The sequence below is a fragment of the Empidonax traillii genome, unplaced genomic scaffold (genome assembly GCF_003031625.1).
Source record: "Empidonax traillii isolate 1590-97213 ecotype Southwest subspecies unplaced genomic scaffold, ASM303162v1 scaffold62:size2133460, whole genome shotgun sequence".
Classification (NCBI taxonomy): domain Eukaryota; kingdom Metazoa; phylum Chordata; class Aves; order Passeriformes; family Tyrannidae; genus Empidonax; species Empidonax traillii.
Genome location: NW_020955255.1, coordinates 734,553 through 748,864, shown reverse-complemented (window position 1 = coordinate 748,864; position 14,312 = coordinate 734,553). Strand labels below are relative to the sequence as shown.

General features: G+C 38.1%; 1 protein-coding gene across 1 annotated transcript in view; it reads right to left on the bottom strand.

Moving 5' to 3' along the window:
• The window catches only part of DPYD (dihydropyrimidine dehydrogenase), a 314,495-nt gene that overhangs the window by 73,953 nt on the left and 226,230 nt on the right, over positions 1 to 14,312 (bottom strand). The window contains exons 18-19 of the mRNA XM_027880005.1: positions 13,858 to 13,978; positions 12,880 to 12,999 (exon numbers count right to left, since the gene is read on the bottom strand). Coding sequence (XP_027735806.1) covers positions 12,880 to 12,999; positions 13,858 to 13,978 — 241 coding nt within the window. The remainder of the gene's footprint in view (positions 1 to 12,879; positions 13,000 to 13,857; positions 13,979 to 14,312) is intronic.

Sequence of the window (14,312 nt, the reverse complement as noted above, 5' to 3'; positions counted from 1 at the left end):
ACAGAAAGCCAGGGGCTCACAAAGTATTTGCTGATTTTAAAATACTGATCAGAACACACACTGCTGCTGCTAAACACACACCAGCAGTATTTGGCACTTGCACAGTGCTTTCCTCTAGGAGAGCATAACCAAATGCTCTACAAAGGTGTAATATTCTTCTCTCCCAGAAGAGAAAAGAGTGCAAGGGGCGGCCTGGAAATCTGTGTCAATAGAGTAATTCCACCCGAGCAGAAGAGGCAAGAGTTGGCCCTCCTGGTCACAAATTCCTCGTCCCTTGTCCCAGAATGTCCTGTTACCCATTTCTCTAAAACTGTTTGTAATTTAAAGGATACCTTTTTAGAAGTATGCTTTGTAAAACAACTCAAGCAGTCTCCTCCTAGAAGTAAATATATAAACACCTTATCTGGTGTGTTTTCATGGATGAATTGTTATGCCCATTCACACCACAGCCTCAAGCATGGGAATATGGGTGTTCACAGAAGCACGCAGGACTGTTGTTGACTGTTGCTGTCACCCATAAAGGAATTATGTTCTCTTTCCTTCCCGCTTCTCTCTAATCTAAAATAAAACATACTGAGAGAATTGATTTACACTGGGGGCAGTATATTTGGGAAAAGTGGTTTTCTTCCTTGTTTTTCTTGGTCATGCAGAATTATTAGAAATTCTGAAGGTTATTTTACTCAATCAATGTATATATGAAAATAAAGATACCCAATTGGCATGAGCCATCACTGACATAATACAGTGTATGGAAAATTCAAAGAGGAAGACTCACAAAAGCATAAATGTTCTGTTCCAGGTTGGACTTGGCTCCCAGCCAAGTGCCTGGACCCCGGGGACAAAACCTTCCCCCTCCCTTTCACTTTCTCCCAGCCGATTGAAAAAAACCAAAAGAACCCAAACCAAATTAAATTTTAAAGTGGAAGATTTATATATACATAAAGAAAATTATATACACTATTAATCAAAAGGAACCCCCCAAAAGGGAAAAGGGAAGGGAAAGGGAAAAGGGAAAAAGGGATAAAAAGGGATACAAAAGGGATAGAAAGGGATAAAAAGTCAAATACTCCCCTTGAGAGGAAGCGAGCCACACCACACAGCTACCAGCGCTGTCCACCTCTAAAGGCCAACCAGACACGCCAGCCCTCACTCCCTCACCCGGGCAGAGCGACAGTAGAGTTACTTCCACCTTGGGTCCGCCGGAAGAAAGAGTTAGAGCTTCCTCTCTCTCCTTAATTATATTCTTGCTTACGTAAAAATCGTATGGAATACTGGGAACATGACCTTGGTTCCTTGGTTACAACCTGATCACCAAGGAAGGCCTAGATTCAAAACCACTATAGTTCCATGTGAAACCCAAGCACATCTGTTCAGCACTGAAAAGCCAGCATTTAAGTCCAAAGCACTAGAGAGCCGAGACAAGTGCATTTTTGGAATCAAAACAAATGCTGGTAATTTAAGAAAATACTATGAAGCACACAAAGGCTGTACAATGCCATATGTTGCACAATGCATCTGGTAATCAATTTAGTGTATACGCCAAATTTACTAGAAGCCCAAATAGGCTTAAGTTCTTTACTCAGAAATTCAAAAAGTAAACTGCAAGTATTACAAACACAGTGCACTTACAATTAGTAAAGAAGTGGATTTTTCTTTTTACCTACAGAACACAAATAAAAATTAATCTCCTAAATTACTTCCCATAATGAATACGTGTCCAAGCTTCACTTTTGATCAATAGCTTTCATAGACTCATATGGTGTGTTTTACAGTTTAAAAGATAAATGTGATTTTAAAATTATTTTATACTCAGTGTTTACTTCTGGCTTTTAGGTTTGAAATCATGAAGGTTTTATTCTGTCATTCGTGATTCTATACACAATACAGTACTGAAGATGTCAAACACAGATGTACAACCAACCTTGCATGTATTGCGGTCCTAAATCAAATATGAATCCACAGTTACAGTATTAAAAATGCAGCAGAAATCCCTAATTCAAGTGGACAGTATCACCTATAAAGCCAAAATAAATGGTGTAGGGTAATAGTTTTCAGACTTGGGTTACCATGTCAATGCAGAGACTTGAGCTGTGCTAACTCACCAAGCTTGATCTTGCTTGCCAAAGCATGCTTGTCAATATTTAGCTCCCAGGGAGCATGTCATGAATCTTTACAAAAACTAGCATAAATACAAAATACTATAGCAGCTGCTGTGATCCTTTTTCTAACACTGAGATTAAATTGCTGAAATTTGTTTTGAGCTTTTTACACCAGAAGATGTGTGTCATATACCTACTGTAACAAGAATATGAGAAACAGCATTAAGGCATTGCAATGCTATTATTAGGGTTTATTAAAACACAAAAAACCACCAGATGCTTTACATCAACTGATTGGAAGTTATTTTAATGTCAAGCTTAAAAATACCACGTTCTCCTGTGACATCAGATTACAAAATGGACTGAGATAAAATAAAACACACCCGTGTTTTCAAAAGGAGAAATCTCAGCTGCACCACTAAAACCTCCATCATTTACTTGCCTAACCACTGGAATTTCTGCACAAAATGTAGGCACACACTGTCTTAACCGGAGTAACCACACATTCTTTCAAAAACCAACAGGTCACTCAACAGGACTATGAAACATTTATGAATGGACAGACACAAGCGTAACACAGTTAACTGTGTCATCATTGACGGCCTTCTTGCAGAACCCCCCTCAGCTTTCTCCTCATTTTGAGCTGCCAGCAACAAAGTTCTTCACGGTATCAGTCTTACCTCAATGCTGAGTCAAGTGTGGTACCCCATATTCTATGGACAGACCTCATGTCATTAAAAACATATTCTATGGACAGACCTCATGTAATTAAAAACACCCTCTCTATATATCTGCAATATATTTATCACTCTGAAACAGTGGGGCACTGTGCTCAACAGTTCTCCTTTGGCTCTCACTTAACCCAAACAACAGTGGCTCAATCCCTGACTACGAGTGTCTTTTGGGATTTAAACAGAACTTAGTAAAGAGGGTTTTACAGTGCATGTTAATAGGGCAGACAATTTCAATTACCCAACAATGCAGAAACTGCAAACTGATTATAAACTCAATTCCTACAGCACGAACCCTGAAAGATTTTGTTTATGTTTGTACATCCTGCGTGTGAGCAGGAAATTTTTATAGCTCATTCTATACAATGGTGTGCTCACATGACAAGGCACACTAAAATGCAGATCCCTTAGCTGACTACTATACATTGGATGCGTTCTTCTGAAAGATAAAAAAAATATTCTGATGGTTGTGAAGTAGTTTTATAAGTGCTTCTGGCAATAATTCACCAAATGTGATGCCCAGTGAAATACAAACCCAGGATCTACCCAGTTAAACAAATCTCTTTTGTCTTCTGTATTTTATGTGTGAAGTTGGCTTTAGGATTTATTCCTTATTCGAGCAGGATACTAAAAAATATAGAAAGTTTGCAGGATTTAGGTGAATAAAGATGTATTCCCTGTGGGTTCATAATAAATCATAGCTAACCACTGGTAGAATTTTCAAAGGTTACTCCTACATGGAAGTGGAATAGCAGCAGTAATGGCATAAGTATATCCTTTTGGTGCTGCCAGGTGTAAACCAATGCCTGGGGTTTAAAGTTGTTCCAAGGATTTTTTTTGTTTGTTTGTTTTATAAACCCCCATATCTGATTGTCAAAATATCTTATAACAGGATTAATCACAGAAAGCATGCTTTCATGCAATTTGAACTCTCTTCAAGCCACTTTTGGACCCATTTCTAAAACATATCAATCTAGTGTTATGTAGGTAGTGAGAATAAGAGCCCCAACATCCTCACAGAGGTGCCTAAACTGTTAGGGCTACCAAAACTACTGAACCAGATGGAGGAGCTAGCATGCAATACAGAAGTTGGGGTGTTTTGTCAGCAGTGGTAATATCCCCATAATGATGACAGAAAACAGTAGTTGGTTGGCCTATCCTGCAAGCACAGATATCCCACAGAGAGAAGGAAGAACAGGAGGAAGCTCCAGGCTAGTAAATGTTAAATAAGAAGTAATTTTTCTATTTATTTGTTAGCTCATATTTTGATGTGTAAATGTGTAGCAATTTTTTTTTAATGTAAAAAGATGTTTCTTCAATTAAGATGAGAATATGCTCTCCACTAGATATAGATGAGCTCTACAGACAATATATACCACTTGGTGACCAGAGCAAATTAATATGCAAAGTAAAATATAGAAAAAAATAAACATGCTTAAGACTTACCAGGTCAAACTCAGGGGTTTTAACCTCTGCTGATAAAATTGTTAATCAGAATTGTTTACAAACTATGCCAGATTCTTGTTTTTTGGGGAAAGACATTTGACTTCACCATGATTATCCAGAAGAAAGGTGAGCAAAATCAGATTGAGAGAGCTGCTGAGACTTAATGGAAAAGAAACCTGGCAGTACACTTCACCACAGCTTTTCTCAATTTTTATTATTTTAATTAATGTCTATTTGAAATTCTTGATAGTATTTCCATTCCTGTGTTAGAATAAACTGAAAAGTACCTAAATGCCAAGTACTTCTCAAATAAATAATTTATAAGATAATTGAAGTAGTTATATTTAAATGTCCTCCAAAATCAATTGTAGTAATTTTCTTATGACAGAAATATATTGGTTTTCAGCACAATAATCTCCAAAAGACATGACACAAAAATATTCTGAGATTTTTTTGTGAGCATTTCCTTAAAATTAGAAAAGGTGACCATAAGAGAAAGAGATACCTTTTCCCACAGACCTGACAGACACAGGAAGACAATCAACTGATGCTGACAAAGACAACACCAATGGGTTCAATCTTGCTGATATTACCAGAAGGAAAACTTTTCCATTCTTGACTGACTTACAACTCCTTATCAGGTAATACTCTGCCTGTGGTACATCGAGCTATACCCATTACTGCAAGCAGGTTTAAATAAGAGACCCTGCTCCACCAAACTGCTTTGAAATGCTCTGACATATCTTTTACCTTCTAGATTAATTTTCATTTTTCATTAACCAGACTATGGCTCCAAGATGCTAACTATGAGATCACTCATTACTTAATCATGTTAATCCATACCATTATTCGAACAGATTTCCCATTTTATCTATGTGCACCCAGAATAAAACTGCACATTCTTTCACTCATGCTTGGGCAACCTAGGCCAAAATCATTATCTCTTATTTTTGCCATATCATGTCTGAGAAGAATTTATGATTTTATCTGAATCACCTTCTGACACGCGCCTTTGGTTGCCATGAGTAAGACTCGATAGCTTAACAGTTATCTATTTATTAAAAACCCTCACTCATCTGTGAAATTAATTATTTCAATGGTACATATTCTACATGAGCTTTGATGGAAACAGTAAATCTGGAGTGTCCAATAGCAGAAGTTTAGAGATTAACCCAATTACAGGCTACTAAAACATGAGAATATAGCCGACTGCATTTCTAAAATCCCGCACAGACCAGTAACAGTTAATGATGATTTGATGGTTTTCTACGACTTTGGAACAAACACTTGGCTTTTAGTCTGAGAGCAATGCTGGACATTTCTGTCTGATGCTTGGGGGATTCAGCCAACTAACAGATACATTTGGTGAAGAATCTCATTCTAGTCATGCCCTCCCTTCCTAATTTCCCTTTTCACTGTTTTGTCGTCTTTGCCTGTTCCTCAGGGAACCGAGTGATTGATAGCCTAATCCAATGACTGTATTACAGCTGCCTCAACTTGGACTCTTTTCCTTATCATTAGCAGTTAGCCTATGGTTAAATTCACAGCTCACTGCTTGGTACAGCCCCTGAGATTTAAGGGTCTGGCCTTTAGAAAATATTTAACATAAAATTGAAATCTTGACATACTGAGAATTCAGTTCTCTGCAAGGCTTCTTTAATTAATCCAATGTACTGTACCATTGTTCTATATGAGGCTCTGACATGGTGAACTGTTACTGAAGCTCACAAAGATGTGTAATTCTAAATTAAACACTCACTTACATGTACTTACACTGCATTTGTTTCCCAAGTACATGTGCATGAATGTGAAAATTTAAATCCAGTATATAACAATAATAAACCACAAGCCAATTACACTTAAGGGGTAAAGACTTTTCATTCATTTCAAGCTTGGAATGATCTTTTTCAAAGTAAGAGGAGGTGAAAACACAGCTTTGTTCAAATGCTCTGTGACAAGACTCCTCCTTCATTCTTTTACCAGGACTCATTTAATCTTTTGCTGAATGAAATCAATTATGATCATTTTTAATCGACTACAAATGGCACCTGTAGTAAAAGTGTAAAGTGTTTTCTTTGTGGGAATGAAATTGGCTAAAAAATAATAGAGGTGGAAAAAATATGCTTAGTTCTCTGACCTTATCTGGAGAATAATACTTATTTTTAAATAGCTATGGGAAGGACACAGACCTTGATCTATGCTGTAAACCTTTGCCCTACTTCCAGTCAGTCGATGAGCTGCAAGCTTCTATGAAAATGGCAGCTGAGTCCCAGATGAAAAATTATGCATCTCATAAACTGCTATTCTGCTGAAATGTCAAGCTATGGCAGGGCTGTACCTCAAACTCAGCACTTGGCATTTTCCTTCTGTCTGCTTTGTTGCCATGAAGCAAACATGAACAGTGAGGATTTGTGTAGGGCAGGTAGCAGGCGAGCTCCCTGTCAAAAATCTATTATTAGGGCTCTGATCTCTCCTGCACAGACCAGTGACGGCAGTACACTAAGAGAAATCAGACTGCTGCAAGGACACGACGGAAAACAGAGGACTCTTTGTGAATCCTGACATAATATATGCAAATAAGGGCTTTTAATGGCTGAGCTACATTGAACAGGAATAATAAAACAAAATTAAAATTGTACTATGGTATATATTTGTTTTTCACCCCTTTCCACGCTGTTTTATAAATATATGTTAATGTAAATAGTCTTTAACTCTCAGTAAATATTTATACTAAACAGAAGTGCCTATGCATACATACATTTTGTTTTGTTTCCAATGATGGGCTGCTTTTCATTCATTTCTATTGACCAAAACCCACACTGCACTGTCACTGACAGAACTATGATTAGGAAAGTGAATGCTCTTGGTTGTTTTTTTTCACTTTTAATGATGTGTCATACAATTAAAATTAAAAGGCAGTCCTTATTATTATGACTTGAACTTTTTCTTTTTCAATATAATTCACTCATTTCAGATTAGAATATATGCCTCTATTAATAATGTCAATATATGTTTTAATTTAATGAATTTACTCCTGAGAAACATTCCCTCAAATGTCACAATTACTGTTGGACAGTGGTGTTTTTAGTAAAAACACACAGCTCCACCAACTTACTTCAAAAGTAACTAAAATTACATGCCTCGGCTGGTTTCCAGCAATTCTACATTCCTGCATTTAATGACTAAATCAACTATTTAGATATATTCCTTCTGACATCCCTCGTGGGCAGCTATGAAGTTATAACACACAGATTTCTCTCTTTTTCTGGAAAACATACAAACACACGTTCTCAAACATGCTGTACAATATTTTTGTGCAAATAATGCCAAAATACAACAGAATGTAATAATTGGACAATGCAATACCAGCACATAGACATGAGCTATTTGAACTGCTACTGTAAAATACTGCAATATTTTTGCAACAAAGCATTGAAAGAATACACAGTGAGTGCACCGTAGAGAGATTTGCTTTTAACCTAAGTTTTTTGCTAAGTCCAGTGTATGGTTTTACAAATTTATCCCCTAAGGATTTGGCTTCCAGACAAAAACAAAGAAACAATCAGATTACAAAAAACAGAAAACCATGGAAATTCAAATAGAAGCTCTGCTCTATTTTGCCTGCATAGATATCTTATTGTGCTGCAATATGATGTGTATTATAAAACACATCTGGAATATGGAAGCACAGTATGAAAGCTCATAAAAAGCTTTTTTTTTTATTATTTTAAGATACATTTAAAGGAAAGAAATCTTAGGGAAGCATGCAGCTGCTGACATTATAATTAATATTTCTCTGGGAAACCTGGCATCTTATTCTGGTATCTATAAAATATGCATTTTCAGAATAATTTATACAAACTAAAACACATCTTTCAGAGCCAGAGTTCACTATTTCCTGTGAGGAAAAAAACCACAGCATTAGCTTCTTATTAAGAAACAATTACTCTGCATTACATGTGTATAGGAAGAACACAGGATAAAATCTCATGTATTCTACAATCTCAAACTTGAAAAATTGTTAGATCCATTGTAAAAGTTTCTTAATGGAAATCAAACTATGTCTCTATTCCTGCAAACACATTTGATAGTTATACAGTTTGGAAATCATATCTTAATTTTAGTATTTTTCTTTCATCATAAGGGATTATTTCCTTAACCATATTTTGTAGACTTCATTAGGATGTTTCCACTTTTTGAGTAATGGGCAGTTCCTGTAAATTTATTAAAAAAATGGATGAAGACTGGGATCCTGTAAGCACAATGTCCTCTCAGGCAATGGGGCCACAGGAATCCGCAGGGCTACCATAGCCCTTGGGCTCATCTGAGGTTTCACAGTGCCAACTGGAAATTACTTTTCTCTAGAAAACAACAATTTGCCAAAATTGAAGTGAAATTTTTCATGTAAATAATTTTTTGGCACCAAGACAGAGGTAAAAGGAGAACAATAACCTGAAAAATTTTACAATGCTAAATAGTCGGAGGGTAAACTTGGAATCCAGGGGACTGAACGGGGACCTGGGCTCACACTTGGGATTTAAACCTGCCTCTCCCAGGTCAGGCTCATGTACAGGTCAGCAGGCTGTGCTAGTATGAGTGTGTATCCTCTGAGAGCTGTTTCCCTTTGTATTAATAATTCAATATTTGCAAGGAAGTGGAGAAGAGAGAGAGAGTCTAATCCTACAGTCTAGTGGTCAAACATCCACCTGGGATACTGGGATCCTTCCCTGTTAAAACCACCCAAGAAACAGGAGGGTAGGGCAGGGGAAACAGTGATGCCTCTTGCAGCTTAGCAACTGTCAGCTGATCAAATTAGATCAAAACAGGAAGGTCATTGCTTGAGTACTGGCTGGCAAGAAAACACCGACTGTGACAACTTGAAACTAAATGGGAGTTTCAAGTAATCTCATTAAGTCTTTCCTTTTTTCTTAAAAAAGGGTTTTTTATAAAATGTTTAAAAAAAAAAGAGACATAAGTCTATTTTTAAAACATCTCAGGATTTGTCAATGATGTTAGTAAACTTTTTTATTATTGTTATTTTTATGTATACTAGACAAAGCACTGGAAACTACCAGTAATTTATAATTTTAAAGGAATTGTAAAAAAAATTCTGCTTCAATGTCTCTCTTATCTAGAAAAATGAAGGATGAACTTCCTGCATATAGCTGCTTCTGCATGAAGCAGAGAAGAAGAGGAGGGAAGAAGAGACCAAGGGAAAATTTTATATGGAACATATTTTATCAGTACATGGCCAGGTAGAAGCACATTTTTGAACCCTGGAAGACAGGGAAGCCTGTATGTCAAAACATCAGGCTGCTGTGAGGCCAGGGCACTACCACATCTTCATTATTTGCTTTGCCAGAAACCTTCAACAAACTTGGAGGAGTTTGCACACACATGGAGAAGAAAACCTGCACTGTACTATGAAATGTGTGGACACAGTGAATCTATAAAATCCTGAAGAATGTCAGTCCTTTAAGAGACCAACTCCCTTCCACACAACCCAGTGACTGCCACAGGCCAGAGGACAGAGACAAAGGCTGGCCTGTGGCACCATCTCAGGATGTGAGGAGCTGGTGTTCTGGGCTGGGGTGGCTCATGTCGTGTCTGGGGGCCACCTCCTCACGCACACTGCACCTCCACCAAGGCTCTTGGGAGCAAAGGGAAAGGCAGAGTGCCGGGACGGGGTGTCTCTATGCAACACCAAGGAAGGAGCGTGTCCCTGCTGTAGTTTTGGATTTTTGCTCTTTGAAGCACAAGCACCCCTCCAGACAGAACACCCTTTAACTGTCAGGCAATGCTGCTTGGGGTAGAGGGAGTATCCTATGATTTGTGTGCAAAAAGAAGGGGGAAAAGATAAGCAAGCCCAGACTGATCTAAAATCCAGTTTAACTCACCACTCCAGAAATATTCCCCTGCAAGCAATTCCATTCCAGCTGGACAATACTAGGTCACCAGTGCTGAGCCAAGGTACATTTCATACCTCACCAGCACACCTGACTACAGGGACTCTGTGCTGAGACCTCCACAGGGCTTGGGCCGGCTCCCATCTCATCCACCCACGGTCACACAGCACTGCGAGTGCGGCACCCTGCAGGTCAGGGGCTCCTGCCTCACTCAGTGTATTGTTGTGCCATGTGAGCATCACTGCTAGTCCAGAATTTGTGCACATGGAAAAATCTGGAAAGCCCAGCCCAGCTTGGCTACGTGCTGTTTCTGCTCTAGGTTTGTGCATGACAGAACACAATAAACCAGCTGTGCTTTGGTAAAACACACTGAAAATGAACCAGACATTGTTTCTATAACAGTGCTGACTTTCACTTGAAAATTAATTCTCTCTTGAGAGGAATTATTTGAAAAAAACAACAAAAACATACTGACTCTATCAGATAATAAAATAAAACAAGAAGTTTACGCACATCAAAATAGAAACCCAATACATTACGCTACGAAGCGTCTTTCATGCCAAGACCACAGAGCACTTCCCAACAAGCCTGTAGGCATGTAAGTGGTGTTACTGCCATTCCACAGACAGGAAAAATAAAGCACGGAAAGGTCAAGTGTCTGGCTGCAGGCCACGCGTCTCAGCCATGGCACGGCTGGGAACAGAAGTACGGCCATGCTGTCCCTTGCTCAGATGAGATGACACGCTCTCCCACTTTTTGTAAGCATGCTAGCTCTCTTGATTTAAAACTGCTTTCCTACTTTTGTAGATTTGTATACTGCTATAGCTGGCCACCGAGCAGAACATACTACAATGTGTTGTTGAGCCAATTGACTTTATTGGCTCTGTGGCTTTCTTTTGTGCAAGGAGTTGTGGGATTGGAACCAAGTGATGACAACTAAGCAAGAAAAGTTTATACATTTGTCTGTTACGTTATGCTCTTTCAAAACATAGTAAATTGACAGCACTTCCAGTGTTTTTCATATTTTTTAAATAACCAGATTTGCGTCATAGGTAATGGTGTATTCTAAAATGTCATTTTCTCTCTCCTCTCATACATGTAAAACTTCGGGGAAAAAAAATTTATACATATATGCATACATATATATAAATAAAATAAAGAAAGAACTTTCTTTCAGGTCCACTTAGTAAATAAATCAGAGAAAGGCTGGTAAATCCTCACTTATAGCTGAGCATGCAGATGCCCCTGTAATTTACGCTGCATACATGTTTCAAATTTGTGACATAAGAGACACACTTCTCATAATGCAGTCATTTTATAGATTTTATTAGGCAGACTTATGGTAGGAAGGAATATTCAGAAATTGCAACTTAAATGAGAAAACGTGAATGGTGATACTTATATAAAATACTACTGCAATAGTTCTTTTATTAATTTTTAATGCACAGTACCCACTGTGACCTCCTTTATTCTTTTCCTGTCAACATGGCAGGCTAGAGAAATTGAAATGGGCTGTAGCTGTTCTCTTCTTGTTCCCCTCTTCCTCCCATTTTGCATAATATTAAAATATAACATCTTATTGGACTGTCACTGTGAAATAATCATTATGCAATAGGCATAACAATTTTTTCTGATTGTTATCTCTTTCTTATTCTTCAGTATTCTCTAAAAAATTTCAAATTCCAAGTAGTTTTCTAAGGCAATAACACAGTTTGTCACTGAATACACTAATCTGAATTAAAGTTTGTTTTAAAGTTATCTTTTGCTATGTTTCTTATGTTTCTCTAAGGGTAACACCACTCACATAAAATAAAGAACATTTTTGCCTGTCCAGTCTCCTCTGATTACGTTTTTGGGGTGAGGTAGGAGATAAGTCTGATAGAATAGCATTTGACTCAATAAGGAGGACACTATTACTTCTGTTATGTATATTTACTGCTACCTCTATCACCAAGGAGACTAATCTCCATACCAGTAAAGTCAAGAAGCTCACAGCATTGTCTTCGCAGGGCCAAGTTCGTGTTGTCACAGCAACAGAGCGCACAGGGTCAATAGATTAATACATTAGCGTGCACAGGCACTGAACGGGAGTGTAAAAGTTTTGCTGCTGGTTTGAAAATTGAACTGTGAAGCAGGACTTGAAAGTATGGCCTACACAAGATATTCTTGTATATCTCGAGGAATAGGCTACAAAAATATGCATATATTTGTGTAATACTGTCTATCATTTTTACCACAGTGTGAAGAGGAAGAAATAACACCCCTGGAAGAGGTGCACTCAGTGGGAAGGAGGGAGAAAGGCTGGAGATCAGGCTATGAAACATACACTGCATTTGGATTGTTGATATTTCCCCTTGCAATGCCCTTTCATTAGCCTCTGTCTAACGTGGGGCCTGACAATTGTGACAGGATGAAAAATTTGAAGAAAAGCGAGGGTCACGAGGGAAGAGATTTCCTTCCCTCTCCAGTGACCCTATCACAGTATTCTGATGCAGCGCTTTACCATTAAGGAAAGGGCAACCCAAGAGCCTTCACACTTAATCTGTTCCATCTGTCATGACTTAGAAACATTGACCAGCAGTGAGCTTTAAGGACTCAGTGCGACTGCAGACATGATATTCTAGCCCACTACAAGGACCTCCTGATGTTTTGAAAGCCTCCAAGGAAGTACCACGCATCAAAAAGGGCAACACCTACCTGACATCCCACCATATGTGGTCCTCAGTCCTCTACCAACTGCTGGCCAAGGTGTGCTGTCTGCTTTCAGTCCCATCAGTCCTGACACAGTGTTGGTGGCTGTAACACCATCTGCGCCACCTGTGAAAGAAAAGGTCAGTCACTTTCTGTTAAATCAAGTGTATAAGAACAAGAGAGGAAAAAATACAACCTGTGAATAATACAATCTGTGAAACTCTGAAATAACTAGAAATTCAAATAAAGAGCTGAAGGGCAAATGCAAAAACTGCAAGTAGATGCGCAAAAAGGTCCTTAAGACCAATCCTGGGCTGATAAATTTAGCATTAGCTTCAAGACAGGCTGTATCAGTTGAAAGAGCTGTAAGGGCTATAAGACAGTATGTGCAAAACCCTGGGGCTGACAGGCAGATCTCTGCCGTTCAGCTGCTGGGACAGAACCTGTTACAGTGCTTGTTCATCACCTGAAGGTACCCCAGGAAAGGGGCCACCTCCTGCAAGCTTCTGAGCAGCAAGACACTGTGACAGAGAAATAATGACCACGGTTCTAAGTGACAGATTAATGTACCTACTTGCAAACTTACTTCCTCTCATATTGTATTTTAAGCTCTAAGGAAAAAAAAAATACACACCTTCAATGGTATATTTTTGTTTTCTCAGGACATATACATAATTTTCACTACGAAATATAGGAATAGGGGAATTTACAGTGGTACGGTAAACAAATATGACAGAAGTAAGAGGGTTCAGGCACACACATACAAACATATACAATTTATTGATAACAGTCAAACATGGTTCTCTTCATATATTGCTATATTCTAGGTGCATGGACCTTTGATCATTGTGCTTATTCTGAACAGATCAAACAAACAATTTTCATATTAGTTTCTGTTGTTACATGTTATTCCAGTAACACTTCTATCACATCCCATCCAGTAAATTAGTAAATCTGCACAGCTTGTGCACTGGAGTCACTCACCTTCCTGCGCAGCCTTTGCAATATTCACAATATCAGTGACATTTGGGGTCAGCTTGGCAAAGAAAGGAATTTGAACAGCTTGTCTAACCCAGCGACAGATGTTCCGTACCAGCTCTGGATCCTGTTCAAATAGGTCAGATAAATACAGAACATAATTAAAAGTAATATGAACAAAAGGTATATCGAGGAAATAGAAAACTTTGCTATAAGTGGCTATACTGCAATTTTGTGAAACTGCACATCAGAACTGAACCTTATCTCATTAGTTAACTTATTTCAGGCACATCGAGTAACTGCAAATTCAATACAGAAAGGTTATTTCATGAAAAAGAAAAATCAATTTTTTTTCAAAAAGACAAAAATATCTCAATATGTTCCCTTCCCAGAGAGAGGAAAAAACCATTTTGGATGACAGAGATTTTCTTTACTGATTTATTTAAAAATTTACTTTTCAG